Here is a 27453-nt window from a genome sequence, read left to right on the forward strand (position 1 = left end):
GCTGGAAGTGCTCCAGTGGGCACAGCATGGGCACTATTTGTAGGAGGTGCTCTGGCATGAGCACTGTGGGTGGGAACCCTTCTAGCAGGGGATGCCATGGGCAGAAAGTACTTTGGTGGGACAGTGGTGGTGCTGCAGCTGATTGTGACCCATAGGGACAGTGGTGAGGTTGCAGGCAAATGCCTTCTGGTGGGAGGTTGTCAGCAAAAGTGCTCCAGCGGGGTGACAGGAGGATATGGTTAAAGTGCTATGATGGTAGATGCTGGCAGAAAACCTTTTGGTAGGGTAGCTGAGGCTGCACTGGGTGTAGGCATGGCCTGGCAGGAACTCTGGGAGGGGCTGGAGGTCAGTGGTGCATGCAGATCAGATTCGCCCTGGTCCTATGGAAAAGACAGCCCTTCTCTCTCCAGGTCTAGCAGCTTACACATGTCAGACCCACACCTTTCCTCAGGAGCTGTTCAGGGCCTGGAACGCATCCTGGCACTCAGCAATCCCATGCATGGTTTCCAGCTTCCTCCTCCTTCAGTCCTAACATCTGGGCCCTCTCTTCAACTTCTCTCAGTGCATTCTTTCAGACAGTCTGCTTGAAGCATGCCATATTCCTCAATATTCTGATCTGTCTTGGTGAGAGAAGTTCTTCCTGGCTGTGTCTAGTTAGCCATCTCGTCCAAGTCTTTGACGTTGAAAGAAACTTATTGACCATAGTACCATAGAAACAGCTGAGATATTATGTAATGTAAATTTTGCTTTTTCTGTGTTTTCCTTTCTCCGCACTGTTCCCTTCTTAATTTGATTTGCAAAAGCCAAAAATGCCAAATGATTATATATACCTCTCTTGACAACTTCCAAATATGATATGGGCATATGGGGGATTTGGAACTTCTTTTGTCCCCTCTCTATCCTAGCTTATTTCAATTAAAAAAACTAGGTAGAGTGCTATCAATATCTTGGTTGAAACTGAATTTGGATCTTTTTGGCTTTTTGCCATCACCAATATTGACTGCCATACTTGTAGAAGCAAAATCGATCAGGTGTCATTGGTCTTTGGAAATAATCATTGTTTGCTATAAAGTGGTTCATGTTCTTTTAGGTGACAGGATTGATTTTTAAAAGCAAGACCTTGAGGCATTGTGGAGATCGTATGTTTGGTATTCTTGGATGCTCTCATGGTCCTTTGGACATTTTTCTTTTCTTTTATGATTTTAGCTTTCTCAGGTAACCTGTGCTCTGATGGTTCATGATGGCGTTACCCTAGAGGATTTGTGAGCACTAGACCTTTTCTTTCTGACTCTTGATACCAAAATCAAGATGAGTATTAATTCTATCCCCAAATCGTACTCACATGATTGTCTAGAAATGAATTCATTTGTGTAAATAGATCTACAAGTGATGTCACATACAGCATTTTCTGCCTTTACATAAGATGATCTGTCCTCTGATTGCTAGCTTGGCCTTGGCCTCCAGACTAACACCTGGCATACAACTGCAAGTATCCAGTCAACAATAGAAGAATAGAAGAAGCAATGCATTTTCAAAAACAAAGTTCCTCCCAATATATTTTAAAAGTTACTTAGTATTGCAATAATAAGAGTACAATAAAATATGAGAACAAGGAAGATTTACCTGCTTGAAGAAAAGTAAATTTGAGACTGCCTACACTCTGTCATGCTGAAGGAAAGACATTCCTGCAACTTGTTTGCCACGAGGTCCAACACTTACTTGTAATTTTTGATTATATATTAGATAAATAATTCTCACTGGAAGTGAAGGCTATTAATGCTCTATTGAATATAAATTTGTGTTTCTTTAGGAAGAAGTTTCTAGTGGCTGATGAATCCACCCATTATATTCTAGAGAAAGTCTTTATCTTTGAATTTTGAGCTACTAAGATAGGTTTAGCATTTTTATTAAGAAAATTAAACTTCTCTCTTTCTGTATGTGTGTGTGTGTGTGTGTGTGTGTGCATATCTGTCTGTCTGTCTCTCTATCTGTCCTGCTTGCTCAATCAAAAGAATTTGTGTATGTTGTGGTAAGTTATTTAGTCAAATGAAAATGTGATTTGGCAGGTTGTTGGTTTTTCTCATGTAAGACGTAAGAATCTCAGATATAGCGGTTACATAAGAATCACAGATACAAGAGTTTATTGTAAAGTATTTCAATATATTTTTTTCATTAGAAATTTTTCAAATTTAAAATACCCTTCAATGATACTTTTCTAAATGTCAGGATTTAAGCATAAACTCTTGAATTTACTAATTCAATTAGATAATTTTTCAGAAATTCTGAAACTTCAGAAGAATTGGCTCTTAAATCTTTTTAAAATATGTCAGTATTTCAAAAAGGGTTACAAATACTGATAAACCTTTGACTCTGACTACTCTTTACGCTTTTGTGAAAAGTGATCTCCCTGTGGTTATGGCATGGATAAGGACCGAAAGTTTCTTTTAATACTAAAATTCATTTTATAGCTCATGTAAAAATAATTCATAGATAAAAGTTACACTAAAATGAAAGAAAAATAAATGAAAACTTTACACAGAGGCCTAGAAAGCCACCTTCCTAAGTGTGGTGAATCTAAACAAATGATCAGACAATTCAATTTGATACCAATGAGACATACTTGACTTTAAAAACCTAAGAGGAGAGGTCAACTCACAGAGGTTTTAGATAGATAGATACAAACAAATACAGGTGATAGACACATAGATTAAAGTTCTTCTGGATGTATAAATATGGTGGCTTCAGTCATTATTCTGCGTTAATTTTCTTGCACGTGACATTGCTTAGTGTTGGAAAGATCCATATAAGTGACTGTTAACTACACTTTTGCACTCTGTTTATATAGTATTTCTGATTTGAGGTAACATTTCTCAATTCCTATCATACTGCTGAGCAGTGCTTGCTGGGAGGGATGGGTATAATTTCTGAAACATGCAGTGTATTTTTTAACAGCTTTATTGTTGTATAATTGAAATACAATAAATTGTGGATACTTAATATATAGACTTTGAGAAATTTTAACACATATATATGCCTATGAAGCCACTGAGATAATAAGTATAACTGTCACTCCAAAAAGTTTTGTTGTGCCCATTTTTAATCCCTTTTCCCCTCCCTCTCATATGCTAAGCTACGCTTGCCTTAGACAACCAGTTATCTGTTTTCAATCAGTTCATATGCATTTCAAACATTGTATATAAATGAAATCATACAGTGTGCACAGTTTTATGCTGTTTTACTTTGTGCAAAATAATTAATCTAAGATCAATCTACATGATAAATAAATCAATAGTTTATTCCTTTTAATGCTGAATAGTATTTAATGGAGGATATACCACAATAATTTGTTTATCCATTTACCTGTTGATAAACGTTTGGTTTTTTCCCTATTTTTTGGCAATTAAAAATATAGCTGCTATAAACATTAATGTATAAGTCTTTGTATGGACATATGCTTTTATACCTCTGAAGGAAATAACTTATGAATGCAATGTTTAGATCATATGGTAATTGAGTTTATACTGTTTAAAGAAACTGCCAGATAGTTTCCCAAATAGTGTTTCTTTTCCCATTTCTCCCAACAGTGTATGAGAAATCCAGTTCCTCCACATTCTTGACCATACTTAATAGGGTTACACATTCTAATTTTAACCATTTTAATTTGTAGATACTGCTATCACAGTGTGGTTTAAATTTTCATTTCCATAATGAATAATGCCACTGAGCATCTTTACATGTCTTTGTTTGTCATCCATGTGTCTTCTTTACTAAAATGCCTTTTAAAATCCTTTACCTATTGTTGCTCCCCCATTGGGTTATTTTATATTGTTGAATTTTGAGAATTTTACTATGTGTGTGTATATCTATATATTATATATATATCAGATACAATAAACATGTATTTGATAAAGGATTTGTGTCTAGTATGTATATATATTATATATAGTATATATAATATAGTGAATATATATAATTATACGTTATATACATATTCTGTACACAAATCCTTTATCAGATACATGTTTTTATATGTAGTATATATATAATATAGTGAATATATATACTTATATACATATTCTGGACACAAACCGTTTATCAGATACATGTTTTTATAAACTTTTTTCCAGTCTGTGGCTTACCTTTTTTTTCTTCATGAGGTCTATTGAAGAGCAGGAGTTTTTTATTTTGATGAAATGTAATGAATTACTTTTTTCTTACATGAATCAGAAAGAAGCACGTGGTTTTAATAGCTATCTGAACCATCACTGCGTTAACATTTTGCCCCAGCCTCTGTTTTTCATCAGCCGTGTAATTTTGTTTTTCCCACCTTGCTGTTTTGGTCCCCTAATGAAGGGGCAATAGAACAAAGGAAAGTGGGTTAAAAGGGGTTAAAAGTAAGCTTAAAATGAAGGGTGGAAAAAAGAAAGGGACAGAAGGAAGAGAAAATTTAGTGGAAGATTTTTTGGGGCATTATAGTCTTGCTTCAGTGATTTTATAGATTTTTGTAGGGTAGTATGATATTAGAGAAACAAAACTTTATTCAAATTTATTTGATCCTATGTAATACAATGTTCACAGAGAAGATACTTATACCAAAACTTCTTGACTGAACTAATTTGCTTCCATGGTTCACAAATTGATGAAATCCCAGCCATACAGAGATTTTCCTTAACAGTACATCTCCTTAGCAGTTGGAGGCAATGGAGCATGGAGTCAACTGGCTTTTGGCAATTTTCTGAGGGATGAGAGTTTAGGTGATTAATGTGCAGTATCTGAGCTCCATCTTTTTAGGTCAAATCCAATGTTATGTAAGGACAAGTGTACTTCAAAACATTTATGAAAATGCATATTATGAAAAAATCTATTCATGGGTTTCAAAATACTTTTTGCACCAAAATAAACTCATACTAACTTGACATAACGTATCTAAACAGGACCTAGTTTGAGATGCTAAGTAGGCTGAGACATCGTTTGGAAGAGACTCTATGAAAGCAATATGAATTCTGCTGATATTGAAATAAGAGCAAACACCAGATTTACGGTGAAGCTTTAGTGAAAAAAAAAATGGTGAAATCATTAATGCTTTACAGAAAGTTTAAGGGAACAATAATCCAAAGAAATCAGCAGTTTACAAATGGATAACTCATTTTAAGAATGTACAAGATGATGTTGAAAATGAAGTCCACAGTAGCAGGCACATCAATTTGAGAGTAAAAATTCGTCCTGTTTGAGTCCTAATTGAATAGGACCTACAGATACTGGCAAAAACAATAGCCAACACTATAGACATCTTAATTTGTTTAGCTTATAGAATTGTGACTGAAAACTTAAAGTTGACAAAGTTTTTACTCGATGTGTGCCAAAACTGTCGTACCCAGATCAGCTGCAAACAAAATCAGAGCTTTCAATGGAAATTTTAAACAAATGAGATCAAGATTCTGAAGCATTTCTTCAAATAATTGTAACAGGTAAAACATGGCTTTACCAGCAAAATCTTGAATACAAAGTAAATTAAAGCAAGAGGTGGAAGTAGACCAGTTAAAGCAAAATATGAGAGCAAAGGTCATGGCAACAGTTTTTTGGGATGCTCAAGGCATTTAGCTTGTTGACTTTCTGGAAGGCCAAAGAACAATAACATTTGCTTATTAAGAGAGTGTTTTGAGTAAGTTATCCAGAACTTCAGCAAAAAAATGCTCACGTAAGCTTATCCAGATGGTTCTTCTGCACCATGACAATGCACCTGCTCATTCCTCTCATCAGACAAGGACAGTTTTGTGAGACTTTCAACAGGAAATCATTAGGCATCTACCTTACAGTCTGGATTTGACTCTTTCTGACTTCTGACTTTTTTTCCCCTTATCTTAAAAAAATCTTTAAAGGGCAGCATTTTTCTTCAGTTAATAATGTAAGAAAGATTGCTTTGATGTGGTTAAATTTCCAGGACCCTCAGTTTTCTTAGGGATGAACTAAATGGCTGATACCAGCACTTACAAAAGTGTCTTGATCTTGATATAGCTTATGTTGAGAAATAAAGTTTATATAATTTTTATTCTTATGTTTTAATTATAGTTTTCCATAAACTTTTTGAAGTTCCCTCATATGTGAGTGATTTTTATATTTTTCCAATCAAAAATTATATTTATTCTGTAGTATATTTTGTGATATTCAAACAATTTAAATTATAATTTCTCATATTATATGCCAAGGAAATATATATGCCTTTGCCACTTACTAACTGTGTGATCTAGGCAAAGTTAGACAACCTCCCCTAAGCCCAGGTTCCTCAGCTTTAAAATGGGCCCAACGAGTAATGAACTCATATGTTTCTTGCAAGAGTTAATTAAGATGATGAACAGGAACCATTTAGCATATGCCTAGCACACAGTAAGCATTCGATAAATATTTTAAAAATTATTTTCAAAGGAAAACCCATGAATACAAAATTGTGTTTTCCAGCCTTTAAACTTGAGGCTTTTATATGATAATATATACTTAGAGAGAAAAAAACTTGATTCCTGTTAGATTTTTTCCCCTCATCGTCTGTTGAGACAAACTGAAAATCTCCATTAATTCCATGATGCTGTTATCTTAATGTGGGGAGTTGCTTTTAGATACTAGTATTATTACTGTCATATTTATAGTTTTACCAAAGCAGTCTAATCATTTTCCTATTACTTTGAGAAACTCGAGCACCAACGAACCAAGTTTTATATTTATTTTTGTTTCCTGTTGGAACAATTGACCTTACCCTGAAGAGTAGAATATAGGAAACAAAAAAATAGCATGTACATATGTTGTGAAGAAAAGTTACCATGTTTTGGAAAGCATATTATTCTCATCATCATTATTTGCTGCATTTCATTTGAAGATTTACTGCTGACAATCAGGTTGCTAAGTATAATGTTATTCGTTGTAATATGTGATAAGAATTTGACTGTCTCTTCCACAGTAGCTAATTAACAATAAAAAATGAATGTAAAATGAAAAGAAAAAATGTTTAGAAACAAAATTAAATTGCCATTGTCAAGAAAAAGATTTTTCACTAGAAAAAAATATAGGCAAATTAATGGCATACTTCTAAGATATATTATTTAAAAATGTTCCTTCAATTAAAACATGAACTACTGAGTAAACACATAATTGCTTCTGTAGTTCTCTTTACCAATTTTTGTTTTTTGTGATAAATAGTTAACTATTTCTCATTCTGTTCTATAATATACAGTCTTGTAATACTCATATAGGGCTTTTTAATTGTTTTACAAATGAATGCCCAATTTCTATTTGTTAAGGGGTAATAAAACATAATAAACTTTAAATGAGTGAGTTAGGGGAAAGAAAACTATGCTGAGTCTATAATGGACTGAAATGAGTGAGAATGGAAAATATGTACTTTTAATTTGTGAGAGTACAGATGGTCCTGGAGTTATAATGTTTCTACTTAGGATTTTTCAACTTTATGATGGTGCTAAAGCAATACACATTTAGGACACTCCTTGACTTATGATGGGGGTTATGGCTGTGTAAACCCATTGTATATTTATAAAATATGGTAAGTTTAAAGTGCATTGTCAACTTACGATATTTTTAACTTATGATCATTTTACCAGGACATAAGCCTCATTGCAAATTGAGGGGCATCTATACTTGATAGTATTTGAAATACTGATTAGATTACTTTATTATTTAAGCCAAGCATATTGTGTAACATATGTATGTTTATGCAAATATTGGCTTTATCTGACTGAATTGTTTTCTTAATTTCCTACTCAAATTGTTCATTGCTAGTATATAAAAATGTACGATTTTGCATATTGATTTTGTTCATCAACATGTGCTGAATGCTTTAACAAGTTTTTATGTGGAATCCTTAAGGTTTTCTGTATATAGCATGTCATATAAAAAGAAAAAAAATATTTTTTCTTTCTAATTTGGATGCCTCTATTACTTTTTTTAATAACTCCTTTGCCTAGAGCACCCAGTACTATATTGGATAGAAGTGGAAAAAATACAGGCATCCTTGTCTTGTTTCTGATCTTAGAGGAAGAGCTTTCTGTCTTATACCTTATATGTGATGTTACATGTGAGTTTATCCTACATTGCCATTATCGTGTTTGGATGTTTCCTTCTGTTCCTAGTTTATTGAATTCTTTTTTTTTAATCATAAAAGGGTGTTGAATTCTGTCAAGTGCTTTTTTCTTTGCTTTGCTTTGCTTTTTTTCTTTTTCTTTGTTTTTTTTTTTTTTTCTTTGTTTTTTTTTTTTTGTTTTTTTTTTTTGTTTTTTTTTTTTGAGACAGGGTCTCACTCTGTCCTCGGGCTGGAGTGCAGTGGCACCATCTTGGCTCACTGCAAACTCCACCTCCCTGGCTCAAGTGATTCTACTGAGTAGCTGGAACTACAGGTGGGTGCCACCACATGAGGCTAATTTTTGTATTTTTTGTAGGAACAGGATTTTGCCATGTTGCTCAGGCTGGTCTTGAAATCCTGGGTTTAAGCTATCCAAAAAAAGTGCTCGGACTACAGGCATCAACCACCACACCTGACCTGAATTTTTGTCAAAAGTTTTCTATGCATTAAGTGAGATCATTGTGTGTGGGGGTGTGTGTGTGTTCCTACATTCTATTACTGTGGTATATTAAATTGATTGATTTTTGTATGTTGAATGACCACTCATTAATTCATTCTGGAAATGAATTTCATTTGATCATAGTGTATAATCCTTTGGCTATGTTGCTGAATTCAGTATGCCAGTGCTTTGTTGAGGATTTCTGCATGAATGTTCATAAGAGATACTGAACTTTAGTTTTCTTTTCTTGCGGTGTCTTTGGTTTTGGTATCAGGGCAATGTTAGCCTTCTAGAATGAGTTAGTAAGTATTTCCTCCTCTTCAAATTTTTGGAGGTGTTTGAGAAAGATTGATGTTAATTCCTCTTTAAATGTTTAGTAGAATTCAACAGTGAAGACATCTGGTCTTGGGCTTTACTTTGTTGGAAGGTATTTTATTACCGATTCAATATCCTCAGTTTTGTATCTATGCAGATCTTCTATTTCTTGAAGAGACAGTTTTAGTAGATTGTGTATTTCTAAGAAATTTTCCATTTAATCTAAAGTAATCAATTTTTTGGTGTACAATTCATAATCTCTTATAATCATTTTTATTTTGGTAAAATAGACAGCATAAAAACATTTATATATGTATATATATCTTAATTCATGTCACTAGTCATGCATATCAAGATGGAAATCAAGTTCCTCTTGTTTTGCATTTATGAATAATATTTCAACAGCATCTTTGTATATAACTCTTCACTGACTGTGCTAGTTTACCTGTAGGGATAAAATTTAATATGCAAGTTATTTATAGGATAAGTAACAAAATTGATATGTCAAAGGGGATATGCACTTTCAAGATTGTGGATTTTGCAAAATAACTCTCCAAAAAAATACCCGTTTTTACTCTCACTGTCAGTGTTTGAGATCAGGGCTGTCACTCAACATTTTTATCTAAGGTGAATGTTACCAAAGGTGTTAAGAATTGCCAATTTGAAAGAAAAATCTCTTTTTTTTTAAATTTTTGGAGGGGAGTATAAGTAATTTGAATCTATATTTCCATATAATGTGTTTATTAAATTTTAGTATGTGTTATTTTAGCTTTAAATATTAAATTACAACTTTTACTCTCTACCTTTAATGCTTTCTAACATTTTAAGTAGCATGACAATATTCTGTTATTTACAGATTTGCTTAGGTCAGTGTCAGGTATGTTTTGAGTCATTTCTGGTAATTTATGTTGCACATTCCATCCAGAGTTTAGAACTAAGCCAAGAATAATATTAGTATGCATGTGTACATAAACATAAAAAATAAATATACAAATACATATCTACACACCCATTAGAAAGAATTGGTTCTCGGATTTATGTGCAAGTTGAACAACTAGATTAATGTCCAGAAGTAATTGAGAAGGAACAACAATACACCATGTGTAGAATTCTTAAATATAGGATGGTGATATTGAGTCTAGTACATGACTACCCACAGATGACGGCAGGCAGCATAATCTAATGTCATGCTTCTCAAAGAAGCCTGGAGTTTTGAGGGAGTTGGGAGGAGAAATATTCTAGAGGCAGCAATGCAGAAAAAGAATACTTGCCAGAGTTCCATGACTGTGGGACAATGAGAGGACCACAGTGAGAACCTTCCTGTGGCTTCTTTGCACACAATTTCTTACAGTATATTCTTAATCTGATTTAATTTGTTTTGCTACTATAGAAGAAATTATTTAATTTCATGGATACGTATAGTAAATTACTCACATTTAGTTTCATAATAGCAGTTATATTCCATATAAACATAAAAGTGATGCAATAATGGCAAAATGAAGCTGACAGTGAATATAAGATGTCACATTGTCTTGTCAAGTCTCTATCCTTTGTCTTTTAAAATGGAAAAAAAAAAAAAACCCAGCAAATGTTCTATTGATGATAGTAAATGTTATGTCTTATAAGTATTCAAAGCCCATAACAGGCATGATCTGTGCCTGGAAGAATTCATGGCCTGTGCCTGTGGCTTGCTGTCACTGCATTGGACAGTGAGGACATATATGTACCTGAGGACAATGCATTTTTAAAAAGAAGTGGATTTCAAACATTTTTGTCTAAGACCTCGAACAAAAAAAAATTGATTTTACAGTGTGACTCAATAAACACAAACATATACATATTCTCTATTATATGCACAGCTACAAATAAAACAGAAACAAAAATTGTATGAAACAATACTTTCTTTACTACATAGAATATGTTTTCAGTTTAATGTCTGTGCTGTCCGGTATTAAAGATACTGGAAACAAGTGACTATTTCAATTTCAATTAATTAAAACCGAATAATATTACATTAGCCGTATGCGGCTAGTGGCTAGCATATTGGATAGCACAAATATAGAATATTACCATCATTGCAGAAAGTTTGATTGGAAAGCTCTAGGTCTATTCTATTATATTCTGAAATAATTTCATGAATCGCTGTTGAGTTGAAAGCTGAGGTTTAAATATGTAAAGAGAGTCAGCTTGGGAAATGTATGTTTAAATACATTCACACACTAAATTACTGAGATTTTTTTCAGGACAGTGGATTAACCATAAAAATATTTCTGTGAGTACAACATGCAAATGCTGAAAATGCTTTCTCTATAACAACACTATATAATATAAATAAAACATAACCATTATGTAATTTTAAAAATTATAGTAATCATATAAAAAGAAACATGAAATGAATTTTAAAATATTTTTGTATATACAAATGTGTAATTTCTTTTCTTTTTTTTATTATACTTTAAGTTCTAGGTTACAGTGCACAACGTGCAGGTTTGATACATAGGTATACATGTTCATTTCCCACCTATGAGTGAGAACATGCAGTATTTGGTTTTCTGTCTTTGTGATAGTTTGCTGAGAATGATTGTTTCCAGCTTCATCCATGTCCCTGCAAAGGACATGAACTCATTCGTTTTATGGCTGCATAGTATTCCATGGTGTATATATGCCACATTTTCTTGATCCAGTCTATCATGGTTCCAAGTCTTTGCTATTGTGAATAGTGCCGCAATAAACATACATGTGCATGTGTCTTTATAGTAGTATAATTTATAATCCTTTGGGTATATACCCAGTAATGGGATTTCTGGGTCAAATGTATTTCTAGTTCTAGATCCTTGAGGAATCGCCACACTGTCTTCCACAATGGTTGAACTAGTTTACACTCCCACCAACAGTGTAAAAGCATTCCTATTTCTCCACATCTTCTCCAGTATCTGTTGCTTCCTGACTTTTTAATGATCGCCATTCTAACTGGTGTGAGATGGAATCTCATTGTGGTTTTGATTTGCATTTCTCTAATGACCAGTGATGATGAGCATTTTTTCATGTGTCTGTTGGCTACATAATGTCTTCTTTTGAGAAGTGTCTGTTCATATCTTTTGCCCACTTTTTGATGGGGTTGTTTGTTTTTTTCTTGTAAATTTGTTTATGTTTTTTGTAGATTCTGGATATTAGCCCTTTGTCAGATGGGTAGATTGGAAAACTTTTCTCCCATTCTGTAGGCTGCTTGTTCACTCTGATGGTAGTTCACTCTGATGATAGGGTTTTCTAAATATACAATCGTGTCATCTGTAAACAGGGACAATTTGACTTCCACTTTTCCTGATTGAATACCCTTTATTTCTTTCTCTTGACTGATTGCCCTGGCCAGAACCTCCAACACTATGTTGAATAGGAGTGGTGAGAGAGGGCATCCTTGTCTTGTGCCAGTTTCCAAAGGGAATGCTTCCAGTTTTGCCCATTCAGTATGATATTGGCTGTGAGTTTATCATAAATAGCTCCTATTATCTTGAGATACGTCCCATCAATACCTAGTTTATTGAGAGTTTTTAGCGTGAAGGGCTGTTGAATTTTGTCAAAGACTTTTTCTGCATCTATTGAGATAATCATGTGGTTTTTGGCTTTGGTTCTGTTTATGTGATGGATTACATTTATCGATTTGCGTGTGTTGAACCAGCCTTGCATCCCAGGGATGAAGTCAACTTGATCACGGTGGATAAGTTTTTGATGTGCTGCTGGATTCAGTTTGCCAGTATTTTATTGAAGATTTTCACGTCGATGTTCATCAGGGATATTGGTCTTCAGTTCTCTTTTTTTGTTGTGTCTCTCCCAGGCTTTGGTATCAGGATGATGCTGGCCTCATAAAATGAGTTAGGGAGGATTCCCTCTTTTTCTATTGATTGGAATAGTTTCAGAAGAAATGGTACCAGCTCCTCTTTGTACCTCTTGTAGAATTCGGCTGTGAATCCGTCTGGTCCTGGACTTTTTTTGGTTGGTAGGCTGTTAATTATTGCCTCAATTTCAGAGCCTGTTATTGGTCTATTCAGAGATTCAACTTCTTCCTGGTTTAGTCTTGGGAGGGTGTATGCGTCCAGGAATTTATCCATTTCTTCTAGATTTTCTAGTTTATTTGCGAAGAGGTGTTTATAGTATTCTCTGATGGTAGTTTGTATTTCTATGGAATTGGTGGTGATATTCCCTTTATCATTTTTTATCGTGTCTATCATTTAATTCTTCTCCCTTTTCTTCTTTGTTAGTCTTGCTACTGGTCTATCAATTTTGTTGGTCTTTTCAAAAAACCAGCTCCTGGATTCATTGATTTTTTGGAGCGATTTTTGTGTCTCTATCTCCTTCAGTTCTGCTCTGATCATTGTTATTTGTTGCCTTCTGCTAGCTTTTGAATGTGTTTGCTCTTGCTTCTCTAGTTCTTTTAATTGTGATGTTAGGGTGTCAATTTTAGATCTTTCCTGCTTTCTCTTGTGGGCATTTAGTGCTATAAATTTCCCTCTACACACTGCTTTAAATGTGTCCCAGAGATTCTGGCATGTTGTGTCTTTGTTCTCATCGGTTTCAAAGAATGTCTTTACTTCTGCCTTCATTTCATTATTTACCCAGTAGTCATTCAAGAGCAGCTTGTTTAATTTCCATGCAGTTGTGCAGTTTTGAGTGAGTCTCTTAATCCTGAGTTCTAATTTGATTGCACTGTGGTCTGAGAGACTTTTTTTGTGTGTGTGATTTCTGTTCTTTTACGTTTGCTGAGGAGTGCTTTACTTCCAACTATGTGGCCAATTTTGGAGTAAGTGCAATGTGGTGCTGAGAAGAATGTATATTCTGTTGATTTGGGGTGGAGAGTTCTGTAGATGTCTATTAGGTCTGCTTGGTGCAGAGCCAAGTTCAATTCCTGGATATCTTTGTTAACCTTCTGTCTCATAGATCTGTCTAATATTGACAGTGGGGTGTTAAAGTCTCCCATTATTGTTGTGTGGCAGTCTAAGTCTCTTTGTAGGTCTCTAAGGACTTGCTTTATGAATCTGGGTGCTCCTATATTGGATGCATATATATTTAGGATATTTAGCTCTTCTTGTTTAATTTCTCCCTTTACTATTATATAATGGCCTTCTTTGTCTCTTTTGATCGTTGTTGGTTTAAAGTCTGTTTCATGAGAGAGTAGGATTGCAACCCGTGCTTTTTTTGCTATCCATTTGCTTGGTAGATCTTCCTCCATCTCTTTATTTTGAGCCTATGTGTGTCTCTGCACATGAGATGAGTCTCCTGAATACAGCACACTGATGGGTGTTGACTATCCAATTTGCCAGTCTGTGTCTTTTAATTGGGGCACTTAGCCCATTTACATTTAAGGTTAATATTGTTATGTGTGAATTTGATCCTGTCATTATGATGTTATTTTGCCTGTTAGTTGATGCAGTTTCTTCCTAGTATTGATGGTCTTTACGATTTGGCATGTTTTTGCAGTGGCTGGTACCAGTTGTTCCTTTCCATGTTTAGTGCTTCCTTCAGGGTCTCTTGTAAGGCAGGCCTAGTGGTGACAAAATCTCTAAGCATTTGCTTATCTGTAAAGGATTTTATTTCTCCTTCACTTATGAAACTTAGTTTGGCTGGATATGAAATTCTGGGTTTAAAATTCTTTTCTTTAAGAATGTTGAATATTGGCCCCCACTCTCTTCTGGCTTGGAGAGTTTCTGCCGAGAGATCTGCTGTTAGTCTGATGGGCTTCCCTTTGTGGATAACCCGACCTTTCTCTCTGGCTGCCCTTAACATTTTTTCTTTCATTTCAACCTTGATGAATCTGACAATTATGTGTCTTTGGGTTGCCCTTCTTGAGGAGTATCTTTGTGGTGTTCTCTGTATTTCCTGAATTTGAATGTTGGCCTGCCTTGCTAGGTTAGGGAAGTTCTCCTGGATAATATCCTGAAGAGTGTTTTCCAACTTGGTTCCATTCTCTCCATCACTTTCAGGGACACCAGTCAAATGTACATTTGGTCTTTTCACATAGTCTCATATTTCTTGGAGGCTTTATTTGTTTCTTTTTACTCTTTTTTCTCTAAACTTCTCTTCTTGCTTTCTTTCATTAATTTGATCTTCAATCACTGACACCCTTTCTTCCACTTGATTGAATCGACTATTGAAGCTTGTGCATGCGTCTCGTAGTTCTCATGCCATTTTTTTCAGCTCATCAGATCATTTAAGGTCTTCTCTACACTGTTTATTCTAGTTAGCCATTCATCTAATCTTTTTTCAAGGTTTTTGGCTTCCTTGCAATGGGCTCAAACATCCTCCTTTAGCTCGGAGAAGTTTGTTATTACCGACCTTCTGAAGCCTACTTCTGTCAGCTCGTCAAATTCATTCTCCATCCAGCTTTTTTCTGTCACTGGCGAGGAGCTGCAATCCTTTGGAGGAGAAGAGGCACTCTGGTTTTTAGAATTTTCAGTTTTTCTGCTCTGGTTTCTCCCCATCTTTGTGGTTTTATCTACCTTTGGTCTTTGAGGGTGATGACCTATAGATGGGATTTTGGTGTGGATGTTCTTTTTGTTGATGTTATTCCTTTCTGTTTGTTAGTTTTCCTTCTAATAGTCAGATCCCTCAGCTGCAGGTCTGTTGGAGTTTGCTGGAGGTCTACTCCAGACCCTGTTTGCCTGGGTATCACCAGTGGAGGCTACAGAACAGCAAGTATTGCAGAACATCAAAAATTGCTGCCTGATCCTTCCTCTGGAAGCTTCGTCCCAGATGGGCACTGGCCTGTATGAGGTATCAGTCAGCCCCTACTGGGAAGTGTCTCCCAGTTAGGCTACATGGGGGTCAGGGAACCACTTGAGGAGGCAGTCTGTCCGTTCTCAGAGCTCAAACACCATGCTGGGAGAACCACTGCTCTCTTCAGAGCTGTCAGACAGGGATGTTTAAGTCTGCAGAAGTTTCTACTGCCTTTTGTTCAGCTATGCCCTGCCCACAGAGGTGGAGTTTACAGAGGCATCAGGCCTTATTGAGCTGTGGTGGGCTCCACCCAGTTCGAGCTACCCTGGCTGCTTTGTTTACCTACTCAAGCCTCAGCAATGGCGGATGCCCCTCCCCCTGCCAGGCTGCTGCCTTGCAGGTCGATCTCAGATTGCTGTACTAGCAGTGAGCAAGGCTCTGTGGGCGTGGGACCCACTGAGCCAGCCGTGGGATATAATCTCCTGGTGTGCCATTTGCTAAGACCATTGGAAAAGCACAGTATTTGGGCAGGAGTTTTCCGTTTTTCCAGGTACAGTTTGTCATGGCTTTCTTTAGCTAGGAAAGGGAAATCCCCCAACCCCTTGTGCTTCCCAGGTGAGGCGATGCCCTGCCCTGCTTCAGCTCACCCTCTGTGGGCTGTACCCACTCTCCAACCAGTCCCAGTGAGATGAACCAGGTACCTCAGTTGGAAATGCAGAAATCACCTGTCTTCTGCGTCGATCACACTGGGAGCTTGCAGACTGGAGCTGTTCCTATTCAGCCATCTTGGAATAGACCCCAAATGTATAATTTCACAACATAGCTAATAACAATTATTAGTAGTATGTTTTGCATTCTATTTTACACAATCTGTGGAATACAGTGTATATTTCACACAACACATCTTATTTAGGACTACCAACATTTTAATTGCTCAGTAGTCACATGTGACTAATGGCTGTCATATTGTACAGGACACGTCTAAAGTTACAACTTTCAGGACTTTTGGTCACCTGTCTAACTGTCTGTAAAAATATGGAACACATGAAACATCTGTATTGCCTGTCAACACACGAAACACCTATATTTCTCACCTCCCCCGCAAAACAAGTTAAAATATTATTTTTTTTTCCAAATTAGGCATTTCTTTCTTTTAGATATCTGTCCTCTTCAAGAGCAGTGTGACCAATAGTATCTTACTGTCCCCTAACCAGGAATAATAAGAACATAAATAAAGATGTTATTTATTGAGTTTTTGCTCTGTGCTTTTGGCTAATTGCTTTCATATGTGTTTCATTTCAAGTTGGTTTTATATACACACGTTATTATATCTTATTTCAAGATGATTTTACTTCAAGCTCTCTCTCTAAGGAGACCACACTCCAAAAAAATAGAATTTATTAAAAGAAATTCAGGAAGAGTTTGTTGCTCTCAAGTAAAAACTAAGAAAATATTGCTGTTTAATTTTAGTTCTACTTGTCTTTACAATTAAGGAAGTGTGGATGCTACCGTAATTCAACTACACAGTATTTATAGGCATTGCTGTAAGCTATTTGATTATGATGCGTGACTAGAAACACATAATTTTGTGTGCAAAGGTTTGTTTATGTCAAGCTGGTATTTAGAGGTCAGGGCCCATTTCTGAATTATTTCCATAAGAATATAAACTTTAATTTAAAAATTAATACCAATTTATATAGGTCAATCTTAGTATTAAAAAAATTCCAGAGAGTGACGATTTTTCATAGTAATAACTTTTGGGGTTTTTTGTTTTCTTTTGTTTTTGAGACAGTTTTGTTCTGTCACCCAGGCTGGAGTGCACTGGTGCGATCTTGGCTCACTGCAACCTCCTCCTCCTGGGTTCAAGTAATTCTCCTGCCTCAGCCTCCCAAGTAGCTGGGATTACAGATGCGTGCCACTATGCCTGGCTAATTTTTGTATTTTTAATAGAAACAAGGTTTCACCATGTTGGCCAGACTAGTCTCAAACTCCCGACCTCAAGCAGTCCACCCATCTCAGTCTCCCAAATTGCTGGGATTACAGGCATGAGCCACCATGCTCGGCCTCACTAATAACTTTTATAACAAAGTGTTTAACATTTTATATATTAAATATTTTCAAGAAATTTCATGCTTGGGATATTGTGATATTATATAAAATAAAATAAATATTATTTTAATAGGGTAATAAATAGAGCATTAAAATGACTTAGAAAGAAAATAAGAACAGTTACCCTAGGGCAATAAGTATTCTGAAAGTTGTTGCATTTATTTCATTTTCCACTTTTTAAAAATTATCTCAGAAAAGCTGTTGAAAAATTACCATTTTAATGGAGATTTTGAAAATATTTCCTTAAACTCTTTCCTTGAGCTTTTCCTTAATAGTTCTGAATATGTATCAGGTTTAATTCTAATACTGACATCTAGAATTAATTTTCGCTTTATATTTATATGTTTTAAGCTAGAGTAACTTTAATATCTATAGCTTACCTTTTGTTTTAGAAAACTAAACCCTGATTAATAGGGCATCTTGTACTTTTGTGTTGTAGGTACAGTTACATTTTCTACTGTAAGAAGGAAATGTGATGATTATGAGGATGACACAGATCAAGATCAAGCACTCTCCTGTCTTGATTCAATAACAGAACAATCTAGCATTTTTGATGATGCAGACGCGTGTAAGTTTATTATGACAGAGTTTCACTATTAGTTTGCATAAATCCAAATCATCATTCACTTTTGAATGAAATAGTTTACACGCATAATACATACCCAAATTTGTATTGCATATGTCTGTAAGAATTTTAATTCAGTATTAACTATATGTAGCATACATTCTGGAGTTCCACTGCTATTAATGTCAATAGTATCAAAATACTTCAGCTAGAAGGGTGCCCACTCTTTCATAATTGTAAAGCTTTACATATTTTTCTGTCACTATACAAAAGCATACAGCAAATTTCTGATAAAATATTAATGAGTGTATTGTTTTAAAAATGTAATATGAGTTGCTTACTTCAATATAAGAGATACTAGCAATCTTCCTCATATGCCAAAGAAACTAAACACCATTTTTCCCCCTATATTATAAAACTTTATTTGAATGCTGTTCAATATCATGTCTTTTTAGTACAAGTTCCAAGGAAAATAAGGTGATGAGGAGTTGGAATACTCAGGGCACGTTTCCTGGAAATGGGTGAATGAGGTTTTCTTTTATGGGTGAATAGCAGGGATGCAAGGCCTTAGTAAAGAAAAGTGGCTCAACAGGGGCAAACTTGTGGAGACATTTTAAATGTTATTCAAAAGAAGAAATCTTTATTGAATGAATTTGTATTAGATAGCATTCTTCACAGAAACAGAAATGATGGAGTGTGTGTGTCTGTATTTGTGTGTCTGTGTGTACTGAGAGAGAGAGAAAGATTTGCAATTGACACCATTGTGGGAGCTGGTAAATCTGAAATCTGCAAGGCAAGCCAGCAGGCTAAAAAGTCAATGTCAATGTTGCAGCCTTGAGTCCAAATTCCCCAGGATAGGACAGGCAGGCTGGAAACTCAGGCAGTATTTCTATGTTACAATCTTGAGAAAAAATTCTTTCTTTTTGGGGGAACATCAGTGGTTGTACTTAAGGCCTTCAACTCATTGGAGGAGGCCTACTCAATGGAGGATAATTTGCTTTACTCTGATTATACTAACATAAATATTAATCACATTTCTAAAATAGCTTCACCGGAACATCTAGACTAGTGTTTGTTCGTACAACTGGGCAGTATAGCCCAGCAAAGTTGACACATGAAATTAAGCATCACTGAATCCATGGACTAAAGAGTGGTATTTAGAAATATTCAGAATGATTTGGAAGAGAAGTTGGGCCAGTTAGACTACTGCAATGGCAAACTGAGTTTAAAGTGAAGACAACCAGATCTTTTATGATGATGGTGGTGGTGGAAATATAGAAATATCACTAAAGATGAGAAATATTTCAGAGACTAGCATTGGATGACTGTCCTTATAGAAGATAACGAAAAAGGGTATTGATTCCAAAAAATAATAATAGAGTTTGTTTGTATTTTTGTCAATAGAAAAAATAAGACAGAAATTCAGAAAGAAAGAAAAAAGTTTGGGAGACTGTAACACTTAGCAAAGTTTTGTACTTCCTGATGTTGATCTGACATCAAGACATTTATGTAGCAATATCCAGTTGCCAATTGAATCTTTATAGCTGAGACTAGGAGAAAAACAATATTAACATGGGTTGAAAAGGTTTAGGGTCTCTTTGAGTGAAATCATGCAGGTGAGACAAAGGAATAGATAATTGCTGTAGATGTGTTATGCTAAAAGTTAAATCCTCAGTAATATCTAGGACAGAAGAACCATGAAGGAAAACCTTCATGAGGGTTAAAGTGTTCAGAAGAGTTTGAAGGAAAATCAAAATATTATGATTTTATGTTAATAGGCTAAAAAAGACTGATCTCTGATAAACATACTAACCTACATATTAACAAGTTGAAAGATAGATTAAAAGCTAGGAAAAGTGTACCTGACAACATTTAAGGTAGCCCTAGTTCTTCAGACAGGCCTTTTCATATCCTTACTCTCAGACAGAATTAACTTTTCCCCTATAATAACATGGATTCTTTTTTAAAGACTGCTCCACAGTATATTTATTTTCAATTGAGAAATCTTCTAGCTTTCTTCTCATCAAATAAATGAAAGCAACACCTAAATCAGAATGTTTTAACCTTCCAAATAGGAAAATATGAAAGATAATGGTAACACTCACTTTTAATGAGAATCAGATCAAAAGAGACAATCTCATGCATTACAACAGAAATTTAAATTGATAAAAACTTATTGAAGAGAACATTTATAGTATGTTTAAACTTTTAATAATTTTTTATCTTCTTCAATCCAATGATTCAGTCTAAGGAATTTGTTAGAATATTCAAAGATATACAAAAAATACAATATTTAAGAATGTTTCTTATGTGATATATTGAATAATTGAAACTAAAGTTTTAATAGTGAATATTTTCCAAATAATATAAATGTATACATTTTTACGTACATATGAATGTATCAATTATGCATATTGTATATACCCCACTATATTTATGTGTGTATGTCTATATATCTGTATCTTTCTTGATATTTTAAACCTGGAATTTTATACAAATATATTAAGTAGCTGTCATTTTGTCATGAAATTATGAAGGACTTCTATCTTGATGCTATTCAGGAGTTTCTAAAATCACTATAGTGAATGCTATTGATTTTATAATTAGAAAACTATTTTAAGTTGTTTAAGATTCAGAGTTAAAAAACAATCATTATTTTATTGGTGTTTTCATCAATAAATCATTCACCAATCCCACTCTAATCAATAAATCATACTCAGTGTACATGTTTAGCACTGTAGGAACTAAATCAGCTACATCACAACACTGCCACGTGTGATAGTCACAGTAATTATAAATAATAGTTGTTATTGCCCCTGCGATGGTTAATTTCATGTGCCAACTTCGCCAGGCCACAGGGCCCAGATATTTGGTCAGCTTTATTTTTAATATTTCTGAGAATGTGTTTTATGGATGAGATTAACATTTGAATCCATGGACTTTGAATAAAGCAGATTATCCTCCATAATGTGGTTGAGCTTTATCGAATCAGTTGAAACCTTTAGTAAAATAAAATCTGACCTACCCCAGTATACTTCAGATTTTGGGTTTACCAAGCCTCCACAGTTGTATAAGCCAATTTCTTAAAATCTCTCTTTTTTGCTCTCTCCTTTACACATCCTGCTAGTTCCATCTCTCTGGAGAACCATGACAAATATAGTCCCTGTTCCACAAGTGGGCAGACTCTTGAGATTCTTTGCCAAAAATCACAAGCTAATGGTGGTCACATTGGGATTTGAACCCTGGTCTTATAACTCTGAGTCATTCCACTGATCTTTGCACTAACCCAGAGTCGTGAAGCAATCCCCTCAGTCATAGCTAATGTTTATTTCCAGAATTATTTTCTCTTTGAGTTCATTGTGGGTTAAAACATTGGAAAGGCCCAGATAAAATATGCATAAGGTACCTAGAAGGGAAAACACTTTTCATTTTAAGAACTTTGATTTATTTTTGAGAAGTCACATTTAAATGTCATAAAACCACTCAAAGTGCTTTTATAAAATTGAAGGAGCAAATGTGAGCAGAGGCTTCCTTAATAATCTCCCATCAGTATAAATTTGGTAACGTTATTTTCTGCACATTTCTGCTTTTAAGGGAATAAACAGATGTCTGAAAAATAAACAAGTACAGGAGTCAGTTCAAAATGTGGAAATAAATTTGCCCTCAAGAACTCCTCATAGTTATTTGGAATAAGAACTCAACTGGGTCTTATTAATTGTAACTATTTTTTTCTCTTTCTCCCTCTTACTAGCTGTTTACTTTAAATATCTGGATTGTTCTCAGGTCCACCAATCTTATAAGTATTTTAGATACCTAAGGTGTTGAAACAGGATGCAAAATAGTACAATACAGGATGGTACAGAACAGTGCAGTGCAGTAAAATATAATGTCATGCAATACAATCCAATACAAAGCTACAAATGCCATACAGTGCAATACAATACTACACAATACGATGCTATTCAGTGTCATACAGTGCCATACAATACAGTACAATGCAATGTAAAACATATACTCATGAAAAACATTTTCAGTAGAGAGAAACACTGAGAATTCCACTAGTTTGGGCTTCTTATTTCATAGATAAGGAAACTGAGGCCCAAAGAGGTTAGCAATTTACCTAAATAAATTAATCTAGCATAACAGTTCTTGAAATATTTTAAACATGACAATACTGATGTGAATATGTATACAATTTACTGAAATTGGAGGACAATCTTAAACCATGACCTAGTTCAACACAGAAAAACAAAAGAATATCAAAGTGGGAAGCTGAACAGAGAGGAAAAACAAAACAAAACAAAACTGATTTTGATGGACGTAAAAAACCTTTTTATGAAGGGCCTGGTAGATGAGGATTCCAATTTTAGCCTGAGGGAGTATGGTGTTGGTTATCATCAGGGGCAGAATTGCCTGCTTTTTAAAAATATTAGGGAAGCAAGATATAAAAATAATTGTGTCACGACTTAGTCTATGCCCCTTTAAGACTTTCCTTGGGCTAAATTCTTAGGATCCTTTTTCAAATTTTCAGGAAACATGCAGTCTCAGTTTCCTGACTTTCTCCTTATACTAGATTCTTATGGTCCTGGAAATGCAGCATTGTGAATTGTAATGACTTATTTAGATATATCTATGTACAAATACATGAATAGTTCGTCAATGAGAAAAAAGATTGGTTATTTCTTTTTGAAACATTAATCCTTAACTTAAAGTAAAACATTCCAAAATTAATTTTATGGAAGAACTCAATGAGTTACTGGCATAGGTATAGGGCCAGGAGCTTGTACAGGACATTCTCTTGGCCATGCAAGGATGGAGCTTCTCTTATTCCTCACTAACTGTGATAAAAACAGCTTCCCACCCTTTCTTCAGCTGTCTTGACAAAAAGTCCATTAAAAAAAAAAAGATTGATTACATGATTAATAATTATGTATATAATAAACTATTAAATTTTAAAAAAAGGAGCAATCTAAAAAGGAAAGATTGAAAATGATGTCTGTTCATGATTCTCAAATGTGTATGTTAAGTATGGTATTCTGAAGTCTATATTTAAAAAGTGGTGTTTTGGTTTGTTTTTCAGATGATAATTTTCACAATTTAAGATTCTGGTATAATCTTGAGATCCATAGCACTCCTGGACCACCCATAGACATTATGGAACTGACATGTATTGCTCTGGTAAGTGCCCATGACATGTTCATAGACTCCGTCATTTTGTGAGCAGTTAGACCTTTTGTTGTATAGTAAATTACTTACTATCCCTAAAAACGTCTGTATCAGATGATTGTATTAAGATAAATTAGTCAATCATAGCAATTTTATTTTTAAATCTAGTACTATTGACTTAAAATGCTTTTGGAAAACATATTTTAGTTATATGTTATCTTATCATGACTGCGTTGATTAGCATTCTATCTGTTTCAAGAGTTACTAAAGCAAACTTACCCTTAGCCTACATGTTTGCTCACACATAGATGGTAAAAACAGGATTGTGCTACTAGACTCTTTCAGCCTTGCTTCTTCCTGGTTTCTACAGCAGACCTTTCACTTGGAAACATATTTGGAGCAACTGGCATACATTTGGGGTTTCCATTAATACTCGGAATAGATTTGTCTGATGTGAATTACTAAAATGTTACTAAATTTGTGTCCAAAATTATTTAATAAAGTTAAATATTAAGAGTCTTATTTTAAATGAAACATGAGTACAATATTGCTATTAATAATGTTTTAATTAAATTTAGTTTCCTTATTGTTAGTGCTCAGGTGTTTAAAATGGTAATAATAAATGTTATTTTTATTTTTAAATATGTGGATAGATTTCTTTATAGAATTGATTACTTAGAATCTTGAACTTTGGCTCCAATAAATAGAAAGTAAAAAAGAAAAGATTTAAAATATTATAAGTTTACAAATTGATTATTTGCCCACCTGATTTCTGGGTAAATCTCCATTTAGGCATAGAAGATGAATGATTAAAATTTTGAAATGTGCTCAAGTATAGATTGCAAAAGCATTATCTTCTAAGTGGAAAATTATTTAATATGACGGTAGGATCATTTCACTCAATGAAAATGTCTTATTTCTGTCAACTGGTTACCACTGCAGTGTAAAATCATCCTTAAAGGTTATTTTAAAATATACATTAAAATGTATCCCTTTATCAACACATAGAGAAAAAAATTTACATAGGCTTTGAAAAAACTGAGTGCATGATGTAGCACCTCAGAAAAGGAGAAATTGACTTTCTTATTAACTATATGCTTAAAATAAGAATAGAGATGACAAAATATGCAAAACAAACATACATAAATACAATTTTAAAAGAAATTATAGATGGCCAATTGTTTCATCTTCTCATTAAATGGTGTATAAAGTGACTTTTTCTTCTGCAAGAGCTATTAGTCCTTCAAGAAAATACTGATAGAAATTGAGATTTTTTTTTTCTTTTGAGTGCATCTTTTTTTTTTTTTTTATTATTATACTTTAAGTTCTAGGGTACATGTGCATAACGTGCAGGTTTGTTACATATGTATACTTGTGCCATGTTGGTGTGCTGCACCCATCAACTTGTCAGCACCCATCAACTCATCATTTACATCAGGTATAACTCCCAATGCAATCCCTCCCCCCTCCCCCCTCCCCATGATAGGCCCCGGTGTGTGATGTTCCCCTTCCCGAGTCCAAGTGATCTCATTGTTCAGTTCCCACCTATGAGCGAGAACATGCGGTGTTTGGTTTTCTGTTCTTGTGATAGATGTACCATATGACCCAGCCATCCCATTACTGGGTATATACCCAAAGGATTATAAATCATGCTGCTATAAAGACACATGCACACGTATGTTTATTGCGGCACTATTCACAATAGCAAAGACTTGGAATCAACCCAAATGTCCATCAGTGACAGACTGGATTAAGAAAATGTGGCACATATACACCATGGAATACTATGCAGCCATCAAAAAGGATGAGTTTGTGTCCTTTGTAGGGACATGGATGCAGCTGGAAACCATCATTCTTAGCAAACTATCACAAGAACAGAAATTGAGATTTTTATAGCTCTCAACCTTAAAAGGTGAAGACTGTCACACAGGCTGAGAAATACACACCATCAGGGTACTTTATGTGCATATGTAAGAAGACTGAGCAAAAAGCAAAAACAAACAAACAAAAAACCAAAACCAAAACCAAAAAACCACTACTTATCTCTTTGAGAAATTTCAAATATGTTTTCATTTATGAAATTAAATTTGCATATACCCTTTCAGGAATATATTATTTGAATAAATAATGTACTTTTGAATAATGGCACTTGTTCATTTTTCATCAAGGACTTGCCCCTCCCCATGTATATTATAATGTAATCCTAATTCAGTTTGTACTGATTTCCTATAAGTTTTCAATTTAAACCTCTTTTTGTTTTGGCACCACAGTGGGATATGTATAACTCGTCTTATGCACATATATATTTCTAATTGCTATCATTATTTCTTTTATTATTTGTTATGAACAATTAGCATAGTTATTTCATAAATATACTTAAATAATATTATTTCATGTTCTACTTAGATTAAACACAATTATTGAGTCCCCTTTTCATTGAATAGTTTTACATTATAATGCAGGAGCGAAACCTCTTAACACATAACAGCTGCTAGATAGTTCCCTTTGTTACTATAGACAGGTTTGCTGTATTAATTAAATGTTCACATTTAACTGAGATTTGTTGAGAATGGACATCTTTTTCAACTAAGTTTACCAACTTAGCCTATTGTGGCTAGTGATGTTGCCAAATTATTAAGTTTTCTCACGTTTCTAGTCATAATTGTTGAAGGTAAAAATGTATTCCCTCTTTAACTTTCAGACATGAAGATTTATTTACTAGAAATAGTATGATTTCTTTTAAATAATGCCATCAAATGAAACCTTTGTCCATTCTTTGAAGAAGATGCTTTCTGACTTCTTTCAGAAGTATACTGAAATTGTGGTCCTCACTTGTATATTATTTCCTAATATTATTGACTGCATATTCTGTTCAGGTGAATCATTTGAGAAATACTTTATTTAAACTTTATACCTCCAGATGTGGCAATGGTTCACTCAGGATACTAAGCCATCTCTTATTTTTTTATCTGCATCTCAGTTTTTATTACATTCAACTCAATTTCCACATTTTTTCTAGAAATGAGTGATTGATCAGAGTCTCTCTAAAATAGGGTTCATGTAAGAAATACAATCTTGAAACACATATATTTGGTTACTTCTTACTGCAGGTTCCAAAACCAGATTACATTTTCAGTAAATAATACTTGTTTGTTAGTAGTCCTTTCTCTGTTGGTATAAAGTATTTAGGATTTCCTTTGGAAATTTTAACATATAATAGCTGCTGTTCCATTTTGTTTGATCTCAAAAATCTCTTGTATTTTATATAGTTCGGCTATGGGAGAATGATGACAATAACCCACTGTCTTTCCACTGACACTCGATAACTCTGATATATAGCACTGAGCTGTAAACATTTTGTGGAAACAAAACTTAAGTGTGTGAGCAACTCATTATATAATTTACGTTTTAAACAGCCATAGCCTTCAAAATACTTACTTCATTGTCAGTGAAAGTTGCATGATCATTTACTTCTTTCTGAGCTTTTAATTCTATAAACAACCTTCAACTAAATTAACTATATTGTTAATAAAGAGATCCAGAAATATCTCCACAAAATAGCAAAAGAGAAGCACAGTTAAAAACACTGTTAATCCTCTTGGTGTCAAACATAAAAGCATCCATACAAAACAACACAAGTGAGACCAGGTGTGGTGGCTTATGACTATAATCCAAGCACTTTGGGAGGCCAAGGTGGGAGGCTTGCTTGAGCTCGGGAATTTGAGACCAGCCTGAGCAACATAGTGAGACCTTGTCTCTAGTAAAAAAACAAAATAAAAATTTAAAAAACACATGTAAGTTGCCAACCATTTTTAAAAAGTTTTTAGTTTTAGCCTCCATAATGTATTTAATGTTTTTAATGTATTTTCTTCTTTCATCCTTTTTTTTTTTTTTTTTTTGAGATGGAGTTTTGCTCTTGTTGCCCAGGCTGGTGTGCAATGGCATGATCTTGGCTCACTGCAACCTCCACCTCCTGGGTTCAGGTGATTCTCCTGCCTCGGTCTCCTGAGTAGCTGGAATTACAGG

General features: G+C 34.4%; 1 protein-coding gene across 1 annotated transcript in view; it reads left to right on the forward strand.

The window, feature by feature from the left end:
- Window positions 1-27453, forward strand: part of CFAP47 (cilia and flagella associated protein 47) — a 427534-nt gene that overhangs the window by 283552 nt on the left and 116529 nt on the right. The window contains exons 50-51 of the mRNA XM_015127166.3: window positions 18136-18264; window positions 23342-23439. Coding sequence (XP_014982652.3) covers window positions 18136-18264; window positions 23342-23439 — 227 coding nt within the window. The remainder of the gene's footprint in view (window positions 1-18135; window positions 18265-23341; window positions 23440-27453) is intronic.

This window comes from Macaca mulatta, chromosome X, assembly GCF_049350105.2.
Source record: "Macaca mulatta isolate MMU2019108-1 chromosome X, T2T-MMU8v2.0, whole genome shotgun sequence".
In the NCBI taxonomy this organism is placed as follows: domain Eukaryota; kingdom Metazoa; phylum Chordata; class Mammalia; order Primates; family Cercopithecidae; genus Macaca; species Macaca mulatta.